Genomic DNA, 13,169 nt, shown 5'->3' with positions numbered 1-13,169 from the left:
AACAATAAGAGGCAACAATTAACTGCGTGCTGAACAAAAACGACTGTTCTTATCCTGGCAAAGTGATCAGCAGGTCTGACGTTCAGACAGACGCTGCGGCTTAATTGTTTAACAATTTTGCCAAACAAAGAGCGACAGCGATAATCTGTTGCTTTATTTCTAGTTTATATTCTTAGAAAGTGAAACTAGTTTTTTTTGTTTTGCATGGACTGATCAATGAACAAAGCAAGTAATTTTAAGCAGTCGATAAAAGACCTGGCAACACGCGGGTTGTTTTAAAAGCGCTCTGTTATTTTAGAACTTTGCATCCGATTTGTGTTTGTAATAGTGGAGTTAACCAGCAAAGAAGGATCTCCTCAGTTGGAGTCCTTTTTTCTCCACATTATAAAAAACGTGTAGTACATAGAAAGATGAGACAGTTAGGGCTGTGCGATATGACCAGAATCTCATATCCCGATATAAGAATTCTATCGTCCGATAACGATATAAATCACAAAAATGTAACATTTTCTGTAAATTCTGTGAATCTCGGGCAGCTCGACTTGCGGGAAGTGTTTCCAGCTGCGGGTCATGTAGCTGGAGTCGAGTGTTTTAGCAGATGCATGAAACTATACATTTTTAGACATAAGTTGTAACGGCCGCCGTTTTCTTTGTGAGTATTTATCACACGGCATGCTGCGGGGAAAAGCCTGTTCTAACGTTTGAGTCTAAGGTCTATTTTTTAGCACCTGGCGGCTCTTTTTTACTTCTCATCCGTAAATAATCTGCTCTTTCACGTGATTCAGTTTATTTTGAAAAGTCTCAACAGGATCTTGAGCTTTATTGTGAAAGGTTTATGTGGAACATAAACAAGCGGGCACGCGATGGTGTTACCGTCGTTGTTGCTAACGACAACGCATAAAAACAGGCGCTTGTCCGTCCGTAGTGTGGTTATATTAAATATAAGAGAAAGAGAGAACTTTAAGAAATTAATATAGCCACTACAGTGACCATCAAAACGATGAAAAAATATTGCCGTAAACAGTTTATTTTGCGACACCACGAAACAAACGAAACAAACGATCGACGTTTTTATATCGTCATCCGATATATACAGTGGGGCAAAAAAGTATTTAGTCAGCCACCGATTGTGCAAGTTCCCCCACTTAAAATGATGACAGAGGTCAGTAATTTGCACCAGAGGTACACTTCAACTCTGAGAGACAGAATGTGAAAAAAAAATCCATGAATCCACATGGTAGGATTTGTAAAGAATTTATTCGTAAATCAGGGTGGAAAATAAGTATTTGGTCACCTCAAACAAGGAAAATCTCTGGCTCTCACAGACCTGTAACGTCTTCTGTAAGAAGCTTTTCTGTCCCCCACTTGTTACCTGTATGAATGGCACCTGTTTGAACTCATCATCTGTATAAAAGACACCTGTCCACAGCCTCAAACAGTCAGACTCCAAACTCCACCATGGCCAAGACCAAAGAGCTTTCGAAGGACACCAGGAAAAGTATTGTAGACCTGCACCAGACTGGGAAGAGTGAATCTACAATAGGCAAGCAGCTTGGTGTGAAAAAATCCACTGTGGGAGCAATCATCAGAAAATGGAAGACATACAAGACCACTGATAATCTCCCTCGATCTGGGGCTCCACGCAAGATCTCATCCCGTGGGGTCAAAATGATCATGAGAACGGTGAGCAAAGATCCTAGAACCACACGGGGGGACCTGGTGAATGACCTGCAGAGAGCTGGGACCAAAGTAACAAAGGTCACCATCAGTAACACACTACAACGGCAGGGAATCAAATCCCGCAGTGCCAGACGTGTTCCGCTGCTGAAGCCAGTGCATGTCCAGGCCCGTCTGAAGTTTGCCAGAGAGCACATGGATGATACAGCAGAGGATTGGGAGAATGTCATGTGGTCAGATGAAACCAACGTAGAACTTTTTGGTATAAACTCAACTCGTCGTGTTTGGAGGAAGAAGAATACTGAGTTGCATCCCAAGAACACCATACCTACTGTGAAGCATGGGGGTGGAAACATCATGCTATGGGGCTGTTTTTCTGCCAAGGGGACAGGACGACTGATCCGTGTTAAGGACAGAATGAATGGGGCCATGTATCGCGAGATTTTGAGCCAAAACCTCCTTCCATCAGTGAGAACTTTGAAGATGAAACGAGGCTGGGTCTTCCAACATGACAATGATCCAAAACACACCGCCCGGGCAACAAAGGAGTGGCTCCGTAAGAAGCATTTGAAAGTCCTGGAGTGGCCTAGCCAGTCTCCAGACCTCAACCCCATAGAAAATCTGTGGCGGGAGTTGAAAGTCCGTGTTGCTCGGCGACAGCCCCAAAACATCGCTGCTCTCGAGAAGATCTGCATGGAGGAATGGGCCAAAATACCAGCTACTGTGTGTGCAAACCTGGTAAAGACCTATAGTAAACGTTTGACCTCTGTTATTGCCAACAAAGGTTATGTTACAAAGTATTGAGTTGTATTTTTGTTATTGACCAAATACTTATTTTCCACCCTGATTTACGAATAAATTCTTTACAAATCCTACCATGTGGATTCATGGATTTTTTTTTCACATTCTGTCTCTCACAGTTGAAGTGTACCTCTGGTGCAAATTACTGACCTCTGTCATCATTTTAGGTGGGGGAACTTGCACAATCGGTGGCTGACTAAATACTTTTTTGCCCCACTGTATCGTTATATCGAACAGCCCTAAGACAGTGTGTCATGTTTGCCAGGTGCCATAAATATATATATATATATATATAATCAGATTGCAGTATTGATTACAACGGTTTAGTATTACCAAGCAAACTCTAGTTTATTGAGCTATTCCCTAAACTGTACTCTCTCCCCCGGTTTAGACACCTTATAAAGTGAGTTAATGTAATATTTGAGGACAATAATAGCTACTCTTGTTTTTCCAGACATACTGTTTCCCACAATATGTGCAAGCAGGATAGCAAAATGAGCACTGCTTGTCCCAGTTATTGTGAGCTGCTAACACTGCAGGAACAACGTAATAATGCAGACTCACAGGGAGCATAGAACATCATGAGGACCGGCCTCTCTTCTTTCTTCAGCAGCTTCCTGAAGTCCTTCGAGAGCGAGGAGGGAACAAGAGATGAGTCAGGATGCTTTTCAGCAAAACACATGTATACACATGTATATACAACACACACGATAGCTTGATTCCTCTAATAGTATGCTCCATGTTGGATTTCTGAAATTCTCTCTCACACTCTTTGGTTTAAAATAGCAAATCATGACATCATCTGTTATTTCAGCTTTGTATTCGACCGTGTGTGAGAGTTATTCATCACATTAATCACAGAAAAAGGGAGGACTTTCTTCTTTGGACAGCAGGCACATCAGCCCCCCATACCAGTTTCCCCATTTTCATCATCACTTTCATGAGCTCAGCTACTTCCAAAAAACATAAAAATCACACATTCAGCACAATCTTTTGTTAACACATTCAACAAGCCTCAGGGTGAGAGCAGGCGATAACCAGGTCCCTCGTTCTTCAAATGAAAGGAGGGTTACTGTGTTATGCTCGTCTTTGTTTTCTGTTACACATGTACTTTTACAGTGGTGGATGCTCAGATTTCAAGCTGCTTTAATCATTTTTTAATCATCAGTAACATGGACATCTCAGGCACAAAGCTCTGGCTGTGAGAACAGAATTTTCCAGCTGCTATTTAAACCTTCTGTTTGCGAGGGGCAGCCAATCAGAAGACAGCTGGCTTAAAAAGAGTGTGGGGCTAATTGGAAAGGAGCTAATCAGCTTCTTTAAGACTGGGCTACAACAAGGTGCAGAATGAGACAAATATTTATTACCAGTTTCTCTATGTCTGTAGTTCAGGAGACTAAACGGATCATCTGCTAATCAGAAGGTTGGTAGTTCAATCCCTGGCTGCTAAAGTCTGCAAAGTGACCAAGTATCCTTGGGCAAAACACTGAACCCTGAGTTAATGTTAGAAAAGCGCTGTAAAAGAGCCAGTCCATCTACCATTACTACCGATCCACATCAACACATAAACCACGGTGTGAAAATAGGTATAGGTCAGGGATGAAACCACTGTGAGACCTTGCCCCACCTCATCGTGTGAACTATTCAGATCACCTGATGCAAAGCGTGAGCAGCCATTGAAGCACCTGGGAAGGGATCTCAAGCTTGCCTTGACAAATCAAGTCCAGTTGTCTTCTTTTGCTCAAGCTCTCAAGACTATAAAATAAATAAGGATCATGCAAAGTGGCTATAGTCCAAAAACAAAGGTCTTTCTAAATTCCATATATACTTATCTAAGGATGAGGTAGCTGTTTGTGAATATGCTGGCAGTTTTTGATGATTTTGCAATCTGACTTGTCTGGATGAGAGCCGTTTGGAGGCTTTTAGGCTGTAAAGGCGGGACTGTGTGAGTGACCTCATGAACTACGCCGAGCAGCTCTTTGACGATAAAGCCTGTTGCTTTTTGTGTGCGGGGCTTTGTGTTGGTGAGATGCTGCAGTATCAGAGTCGGGGGGCTAATCAAAACTTTAACACAGACAAATGGAGGAAAGATGCAGCCTGTGCTTGTGAATCACAGTAAATGTACGTCCCCAGTGATGTTCTGGATTTCTTAAATGGAGCTAAATGGATATTAAATTAATCCAAAGCCCAAAAGTTTATTTAAATTGGTACTTACTTTTTCTGTCTCTATGTGGACGACATCTTTAGCCTCAGGGTTCTCCTCCCACAGTGGGGGCCCCGATGGGTCTTTCAAAAACGCTACCATTGACTGAATGAGAAAAAAAAAGCAAAGTCAAAACGACAGATCTGCGACAGCCTGTCTAAACAAAGCCAACAGTTCAAATCATGCAACAACTTTTCACTGCCACAAAATAATCCTATGGGGGTGAAAAACCAACATAAAAAGACGGAGTGGTGATTATTTACGTTGCCGAAGTCGCTCCTAAATTTAGTTGAGGCAACGCTGTAGGTTGTGCCAGATGGAAGCTCATATAGATGAACATGTTCATGCATCCAAGAGGTGTCAGCGCTATTTCAGTACCTCTAAGTGTCTACTAATGGGCTTGGTAAAGCTTTCTGTAAATATAATGAACCATATGTCTGTGGAGGCAACAGCAGGAAATATTTCTTTTAGCAGTGCTCTAACGACGGCGCGTGTGCACGGGCGGAACATTTAACAACCTTGACTTGATTATCAGAACTACTTTGTAATGGTTGAAACAGAGACTTGTGGAGGTTTATTGTTTCAGATGCCTTTTAATCTGTCAGAGAAACAGCGCAAACCCTAGCAAGCAAAGTAATAAAACCATGCACCATTCAAAAGAGTGACAGCTTCCACCTTATAACGAGTTTCTCTGGTAGAAACTCATTGAAAAAATAAAAAGAGAAGGATTTCCATATTATAGAGGAGAGAAGTAAACGGTTAATTTCACTTTTATCTAAAGTCATAATTTGCCTTTTAGGAAATATCTATATGCAGCAGCTGTCTTGCAGTGAAAGGCATTAAACTTTAAGCTGACCAGCAACATCTCTATGGTTGTTGTGGCTGATGCATATTTTATATTGCACTCTGTATTCCAAACATTTCACGCTAGAGGTACCTGTGAGTGATCCTTAAATATGTAACCTGCAGCTGGATAACTGGTAACAAAATTAAGGTCTTGATTTTTTTCCTCAGGATGTGTTTGCTACAGAATCAGAGTAACAGATGGTGCTATGACCTCATTAACAGGTCTGGAGGCTATAAGCTAAATCAGTCTAGTGTGCCAGCATTAGTTGAGGCAGCCAAAGTGCAGACCTGTAAAGAGCATCATTAGAAGCTCTGCATCACATGTTCAAAATTATTAAACCTGTCGGGTGTGGCTTGCTGCAGTCTTATATTATTACAAACACACCTTGTAGCTAACATGAAGATCAATCACTTGACGCTAGGGCTGTGTCATAACCATATAACCTGCCATAACCTGCCATAACACCACTATAAATGTTTATGTGACATAAAAGTGTCATGTAATGATATCATTGCTATAGCAACAGCTTATGTTCCCAGTGCAATCAACAATGAGACATGGCCGGGCATGTCTGAGAGCGAGAGCCAAGTGTCAGCCTCCAATGATCATTTAATACCTGAAGATGGAGCTACTTCGAAAACCTCTAACAAAGCGCAGTACTTTGAAAATATGCAAGAAAACTGTTCCCGCTAAGGGTGAAAAAACAACCAACACTTTTCACCACTTGAAGCAAAAACATGCACTTAGTTGAGTAGCTGCTCTCACTAGTTGCACCCCAGGAAGGAGTAAAGGGTGCACTTAGACGAAAGGTAAACGTTTGAAATGACCAGTGTGGTTTCGTGGTGGAAAATGGACTTTAAACAGACGGTTAAAAAGTTCAACCCAAGATAAATCATACCAGGTAGAAAGAAGTATTTTTCAGTTTTAATATGTGACAACACTGTGCTGAAGTTAACAAGGTTACTTTAGTAAGGATTAAGCAGTCATGCTATAGCTTTACTTACTCCAGGGAAAACACTACTCAGGCTACCTTTCTGCTTACATTTGACTTATTAAACTATAATGTGGCTGCTGTCTGCATTATATTTCAGTACATTCACACTTCAAATTAGGTAGTATACCACCAATTACAGCTCATTATAAAAGCACTGAAAATACCCTTAATTTTGTTTGCATTAATAAATGCTGCTGTCTGCATGATGCAGTCAATAAAACCAATAAAACATTGTTAAGTATGGTGATTGTGAGGCGACTGCAAGGTCCCCTTGTGGAAGGTGACAAACTGCAATTTAATTCAGGCTGACTGCAACGACTCTCAGACAGATTAGTGAAGGTTTGGAAATAATTGCAAGATAATTTCTAAAAGCAGACAGACTGCCAATACACTGGCATCAACCACAGTCAGTCTGTGTCAATGAGCACAGCTTGTCTGCAACTCAACTGTCTGCCAACTGGTTGTATCTCGGTTATACAAACGAAGATATAAAAGCATATTTGAATTTCTGTTTCAGATCCACGAGTTTTTGGCTAAACTGAAATTAATAAGTTAATTTGTGAATTTCTGGGTATGTAGACAGATGTGCATTTTTTCTCACAGCTGCAAGTTTTTTGTGTTGTAACTGTATTATCTCAAACACACACTGATAGCTTCCAGTTATCACCAGACTAATACACAGAAACAATCATAAACATAAGCCAACATAATGCTGTGAGAAGCCAGGACCTTCTTGCTGCGAGGCAACAGCGTTAGCTACAGCGTTAGCCCCGTACCACCAGCTTGTTACCATTATATCATTAAAATTCTCAGTCATCTAAAATTATGTTTATGATAATCTGATGACTTTTCTCTTTTTTAGCTTTTTAGTTCGCTCTTTTGCTGCTGAGTGCTTCAATATGGTCAATATGCTCCGTCTTCTCTTTGGTGCTGAGAACACAGTGCAGAGTCAATCTGTGCAGCGTTTCCTCTGAAAACTACCGCCTGCCGTGACAAAAAGCATCGCTATGAAAGTGAGAGTATGATTGTGCCATGAGAGCAAGGTTGCACAGCAGGCAGATAAACAATGAGCTGAAACTAACTGTAAGGCACTATAAAGCTGAGGGGGGCTGCACATAGAAATAAAGAATTTGCAGGGTCATTGCTATAAAAGGTCACATTTTCACACAGTGACACTGTTTTCAAGCTGTTATTTGATGCACTGTTGATATTAAAATGCAGGTTATAAATGATTTCATAAATAGCCAACTACATGTAACCACAGATGCTTCTGGTTCTCAAAGAAAAAAAAACAAACAAATAAATGAATAAAAATCAGGCAAATTCTTAACATTGTGTCTAATATTCTTGTGTGGAAAATACCACACATTTTTTCCATTCATAAACTTAATAACAAAATGAAAAAGAAGGAAGAAGAAAGAAATGAAAGCAGAAGGCAGGGCTCTGTAGAGCCAGAGGTAAAATAATTAGTCCTCTGAATGTGAGGAGCAATTAGGAAATACTACACAGCAGACAACAGTGCTCGACATGTAAAGAATGCAGATTCTCAGATTCTGACCTTGAAAGTAGCAGGCCTGCTGTACTCCGTGTGGAATGTCCCATCTCTGAAAGACACGCGGGACACAATGCTCTCAACACCAGGAGTAAACTGTAAGTAATGCACTTCTTAAGCTGCAAGCACGGTATCACTTTCCAAAAAGCACTGAGGTGTGGATAAGCACCTGACAGCCAGCTGAGTTGCTGGTTACTCACTTGTAATGCAGCAGCTCTGCTCTTCCACGTTTGGAGCTCGGGTCCACCTTCACTTTCTTACACAGCTTCCGGCCCTCTGAATCTCTGAAGGATCGACACACAAAGCGTAAATCAAACTCAGAATCCTATTCCCTTTGCATTTTTCAAATTCTCCTTCACACACACGTACAAATTTTCCTAATGATTAGTAGATTTATGCATTCATTTCTGTGCCAGACCATATAAATTCCAACTTCACTGAACTGAATAAAGAAATCGAAGCAAGAAGATACGGACTTTTCATCAAATTAATCGAATTACATGTATGATATAATATAAACAATGCTGCTTGCTCTGTTTATTTGCTGCTTCGGTGGAAACACAAAGCACAGATGTAATGTGTTGGCATACAGACGTTTCATTTTATGAGGCTTTCTGCTGTAATTGAAAGAAGAAGAAAAAAAAAAAAACCCCACTGTAGCTGGAAAGGGAATAGATATGCATCCTGCCACCTACACATACTTCATACTTGCTACAATGAAGCACTATCAGCAAAAATAAGTACACCTTCTCATCTGTAATAAAGAGCAATGAAAATATGTATTCATTTAGAGAGGTGGAAAAACATTTGTTAGATATTCAATTATGGCTCCCAGACACACAGCAAGCCAGTAAAAGTTCAGTGTAGTTTTTTTTCCCTTCTTTAGATGAAGACTAAATCCATGTATGTTTGCATGTGCTGACAGACAGTATTTCAGGTGATGAACGTGTGCGTAATGCCAGACTCGACCGGCTCATAATGACAGATGGCACCAGTCAGGGTACACCCATGAGCAGATGTGACCTTGACACATATTTCGAGATGATGTGCAGTCACCAGGTTCAAGACCAGTCTGCTGCTTCCAGCTTCTTGTCCACACACACACACACACACACACACACACACACACACACACGGATCCCAAAATCCATCTTGGTAAGAAACATGGCTAATGTCAGCTGTCACCAAACCACCAAACAGAGTACACACCTCTGACCTCGAGGACAAAGGTGATTGAGATTCTCCCGAAATTTTTAGTAGATACACCCTATGGTATCAATTTCAAACTCATGTCGCGTCATTCTTTTTCAATTCAATTCAATTTTTTTTATACAACGCCAAATCACAACAACAGTTGCCTCAAAGTGCGTTATATTGTAAGGTAGACTCTACAATAATACATACAGAGAAAAACCCAACAATCATATGACCCCCTATGAGCAAGCACTTTGGTGACAGTGGGAAGGAAAAACTCCCTTTTAACAGGAAGAAATGCTCATTCTTCAGTTGCCTCTGCCTGAGATTCACAGAATTGACAGAAAAAGCACTATTTTGTGATGTATATTGTTATTGGGATGAGAAATGTCATAGATTGGGATATGAGATTTGGGTCATATAGCACAGTCCTAATTATACTTCTACAACATACAAAAAAAGATTTTTTTAAAAAGAGAGTTGAAAACTGAACTGATCTATATTCTAGTGGAATAAAACACCAGGACTGTCAAATCAGTCTTTTTAGGATGTGAATAAGCTAAACAGCATGGGTATGTGCCAACGCAACAATGGACTTTGGCTTCATCCTCTTACTCACTCAGTCATAGATACAAAGTAAAAGTGACTCAACCAACCACATGCTTCAACCAACCCCTGAGATGGCACTACTTTTTCAATCACAGGAAGGAAAAAAAAAACAACGGAAGCACAAAGAACTCAGAATGACTCACTAGCTGATGTTCAGTGTTGGGAAGGTTACTTTTAAAATGTATTCCGTTACAGAATACATGCCCCAAAATGTATTCTGTAACGTATTCCGTTACGTTACTCAATGAGAGTAACGTATTCTGAATACTTTGGATTACTTAATATATTATCATGCTTTTTACAACAACGTGAATGTACTATTGCTGTGTGATTTATTACTATTACTGAAGGTCCGCGACTCCGAACTGCAGTAAAGGGACCTCTGACTAATACGGCGGGGTCCCTGTCGGCTCGTAGCCGAAAAATAGCTTTACTTTGTTGTGTGGGTCAACTTTTCTTGCGAGAGACAGAGAGAGGCGTTGAAAGACTGCTCCAACGGAACTTATTGTTTTCGGAGGAAAACACGAACACGGTGTACAGTCGAGTCTTAATACATGCTTCCAGCTCCCGTTTTTCCTCGACGACAACTCGTACCTTTCCACTCGCCTTTTTCTCCCTCCTCGCGCTCACAGACCCATAACGTGTATGGCAGTGCATTCTCCTGTAACACGGACTACACTGCCCATGATGCTACATTCTTTAGAGCTATGCTTGTAGCATTCTGCCTGTTAGCTTAGCACAACAACGAAAAGGCGCTCTCTCACCCAGGAAACACACAGTCGCAGAGAGAGAGAGAGAGCGTCGCCCTGTAACCATGGCAACCGTAACGCTGCCGCCTGGAACGAAAGAACGCAGGGCTGGACTGGGACAAAAAATCGGCCCGGGCATTTTGACTAGAGACCGGCCCACCAGGATAAAGATTGAAAATGTGACGTCATTCAGGGGTAAAACCGCAAAGGATTCTGGGAACTTGTGGCAAGAGGTACTAGCGATAAAAAGAAACCCAAAAAATGCCAAGAAGCTGTTGTATTATTAACTGCAATAGCTGGTCGCATGACAGCCATGGAAAGTCGACGGGTAAAGAGATCGTTTTTTTTTTTTTAATCGGATTACGTAGTTGAAGAGAAATTTTTTAAGCCATGTTTCCGAAGTAAGAGCCGACGGATGGTCTGGATATACCAAATATAACGTCCCAGAACACTCCAGCTCACATAGTCTGCTCCAAGCATTCCCACAAAGATCAGAGTTTTGTAGTAGTTAATACGTCCTTTTTCTTAACATAATTGGTGATATAGGTTACAAGTCTGGCGCTGAACAGAAATTGTCGCGCTATGCTCCTTTATTTATTGTGCATAAATAGTAAATTGTCCTGACACAATATTGCGTTTCGCTTCTGTTATTATGGTACATTGACAAAAACATATACTTTTATTCACAGGATAAAACAGGTTTTTTGTATCACTAATTGTCCAGTGCGATTACAGCATACAATATTATTGTCACTGCTACATTTCTGTAATGCTGCCAGAAATTATTTCCACTACTAATTAATTACCGTTGAGCTCAAAGGTCCTATTAACGAATGTGTATTTATGACGACAATTTGTGAGACTGGTAAACTTACCTTTGTTCGTACGATGGTCTTTCGTTCTACACGGTGCATTTCAAGGTCCTGTACCCATCCGTCGGTAAACTGTACCTGGGCTTGTTGCAGTGACCTGAAGTTACTAAACTTCATGAGTGTATGCACTCACTCCAAGAACCGTATAATTATAAATATGAGCGTGGTGAAAGTTGGGCAGCACGCTAACGTCTTTTGTCAAATCTCCCGTTTTTAAGTAAGATCATTGAAAAAGCAGTTTCTCAACAGCTCAGTTACTTCTTAAAACAGAATAACTGCTACGATGCCTTCCAGTCAGGTTTTAGACAGAACCACAGCACTGAAACCGCTCTGACCAAAGTGTTTAATGACATATGTCTGAATACAGACAGTGGAAAAATGTCAGTCTTAGTTTTACTGGATCTCAGTGCAGCATTTGATACAGTTGACCACAACATATTACTCAAACGACTGGAGAACTGGACAGGTCTTTCAGGAACTGTACTAAACTGGTTCAAAACATACTTAGAAAACAGGAAATACTTTGTATCAATAGGTAACTTCACATCTGAGCAGACAAGTATCACATGTGGAGTTCCCCAAGGTTCCATCTTGGGACCCCTTCTGTTTAACATCTACATGCTCCCACTGGCACAGATTATAAACAACAACAAAATAAACTATCACAGCTATGCAGATGACACACAAATATATATCACAATGTCACCAGGAGACCGAGGCCCTGTACAGGCTCTTGGTAAATGCATTGAGGAAATCAATGACTGGTTGTGCCACAATTTTCTCCAGCTAAACAAAAACAAAACTGAGGTAATAGTCTTTGGCGCCAAAGAAAAACGATTACATTTCACCAGAGAACTTCAATCTATACATCTAAAAACCACAAACCAGGCGAGAAATTTGGGTGTAGTGATGGATGCAGACCTAAACTTAGAAAAACACATTAAGACAATAACAAAGTCAGCTTACTATCACCTCAAGAATATATCAAGGATAAAAGATCTGATGTCTCAACAGGACCTGGAAAAACTAGTCCATGCATTCATCTTTAGTAGGCTTGATTACTGTAACAGCATCTTTACAGGTCTACCTAAAAAATCAGTCAGACAACTACAGCTCATTCAGAACTCTGCTGCTCGAGTCCTCACTAAGACCAAAAAAGTGGACCACATCAGTCCAGCTCTGAGGTCCTTACACTGGCTGCCTGTCCGTCAGAGGATAGACTTTAAAGTTCTGATGCTGGTCTATAAAGCTGTGAATGGTTTAGGACCAAAATACATCAATGACCTCCTGACCCAGTATGAACCATCCAGATCCCTCAGGTCATCTGGATCCGGTCTTTTATCAGTTCCCAGAGTCAGAACCAGACACGGAGAAGCTGCATTCAGCTTTTATGCTCCTTATATCTGGAACAAACTCCCAGAAAGCCTCAGATCAGCTGAAACACTCAGTTTATTTAAATCCAGGTTGAAGACTCACCTGTTCTCAGCTGCATTTGAATAAAGCACCAAATCCACACTTTAAGCTTAAATTTCAAAACTTACATTTAACTACTGATTTTATCTACTGTTCTGATTTTATCTGTTTTGATTTTATATACTGTTGTTTGTTTGTTTGTTTGTTAATTAGTTAGTTTATTTGCTTGTTTTAATCAATTTTAAATCATGCTTTTTA

At 40.7% G+C, this 13,169-nt stretch overlaps 1 protein-coding gene across 2 annotated transcripts in view; it reads right to left on the bottom strand.

Annotated features, from left to right (window-relative positions):
• Positions 1–13,169, bottom strand: part of pdia5 (protein disulfide isomerase family A, member 5) — a 76,432-nt gene that overhangs the window by 37,630 nt on the left and 25,633 nt on the right. For both annotated transcript variants that reach the window (XM_085435175.1, XM_085435176.1), the window contains exons 4-7: positions 8,275–8,358; positions 8,081–8,126; positions 4,694–4,786; positions 3,043–3,103 (exon numbers count right to left, since the gene is read on the bottom strand). In XM_085435175.1, coding sequence (XP_085291301.1) covers positions 3,043–3,103; positions 4,694–4,786; positions 8,081–8,126; positions 8,275–8,358 — 284 coding nt within the window. The remainder of the gene's footprint in view (positions 1–3,042; positions 3,104–4,693; positions 4,787–8,080; positions 8,127–8,274; positions 8,359–13,169) is intronic.

Source organism: Copadichromis virginalis, linkage group LG16, assembly GCF_057382275.1.
Source record: "Copadichromis virginalis isolate Kocher_CV1m ecotype Utaka linkage group LG16, C_Virginalis_male_GT1.1, whole genome shotgun sequence".
Lineage (NCBI taxonomy): Eukaryota > Metazoa > Chordata > Actinopteri > Cichliformes > Cichlidae > Copadichromis > Copadichromis virginalis.
This window is presented reverse-complemented; position numbering and strand designations above follow the sequence as displayed.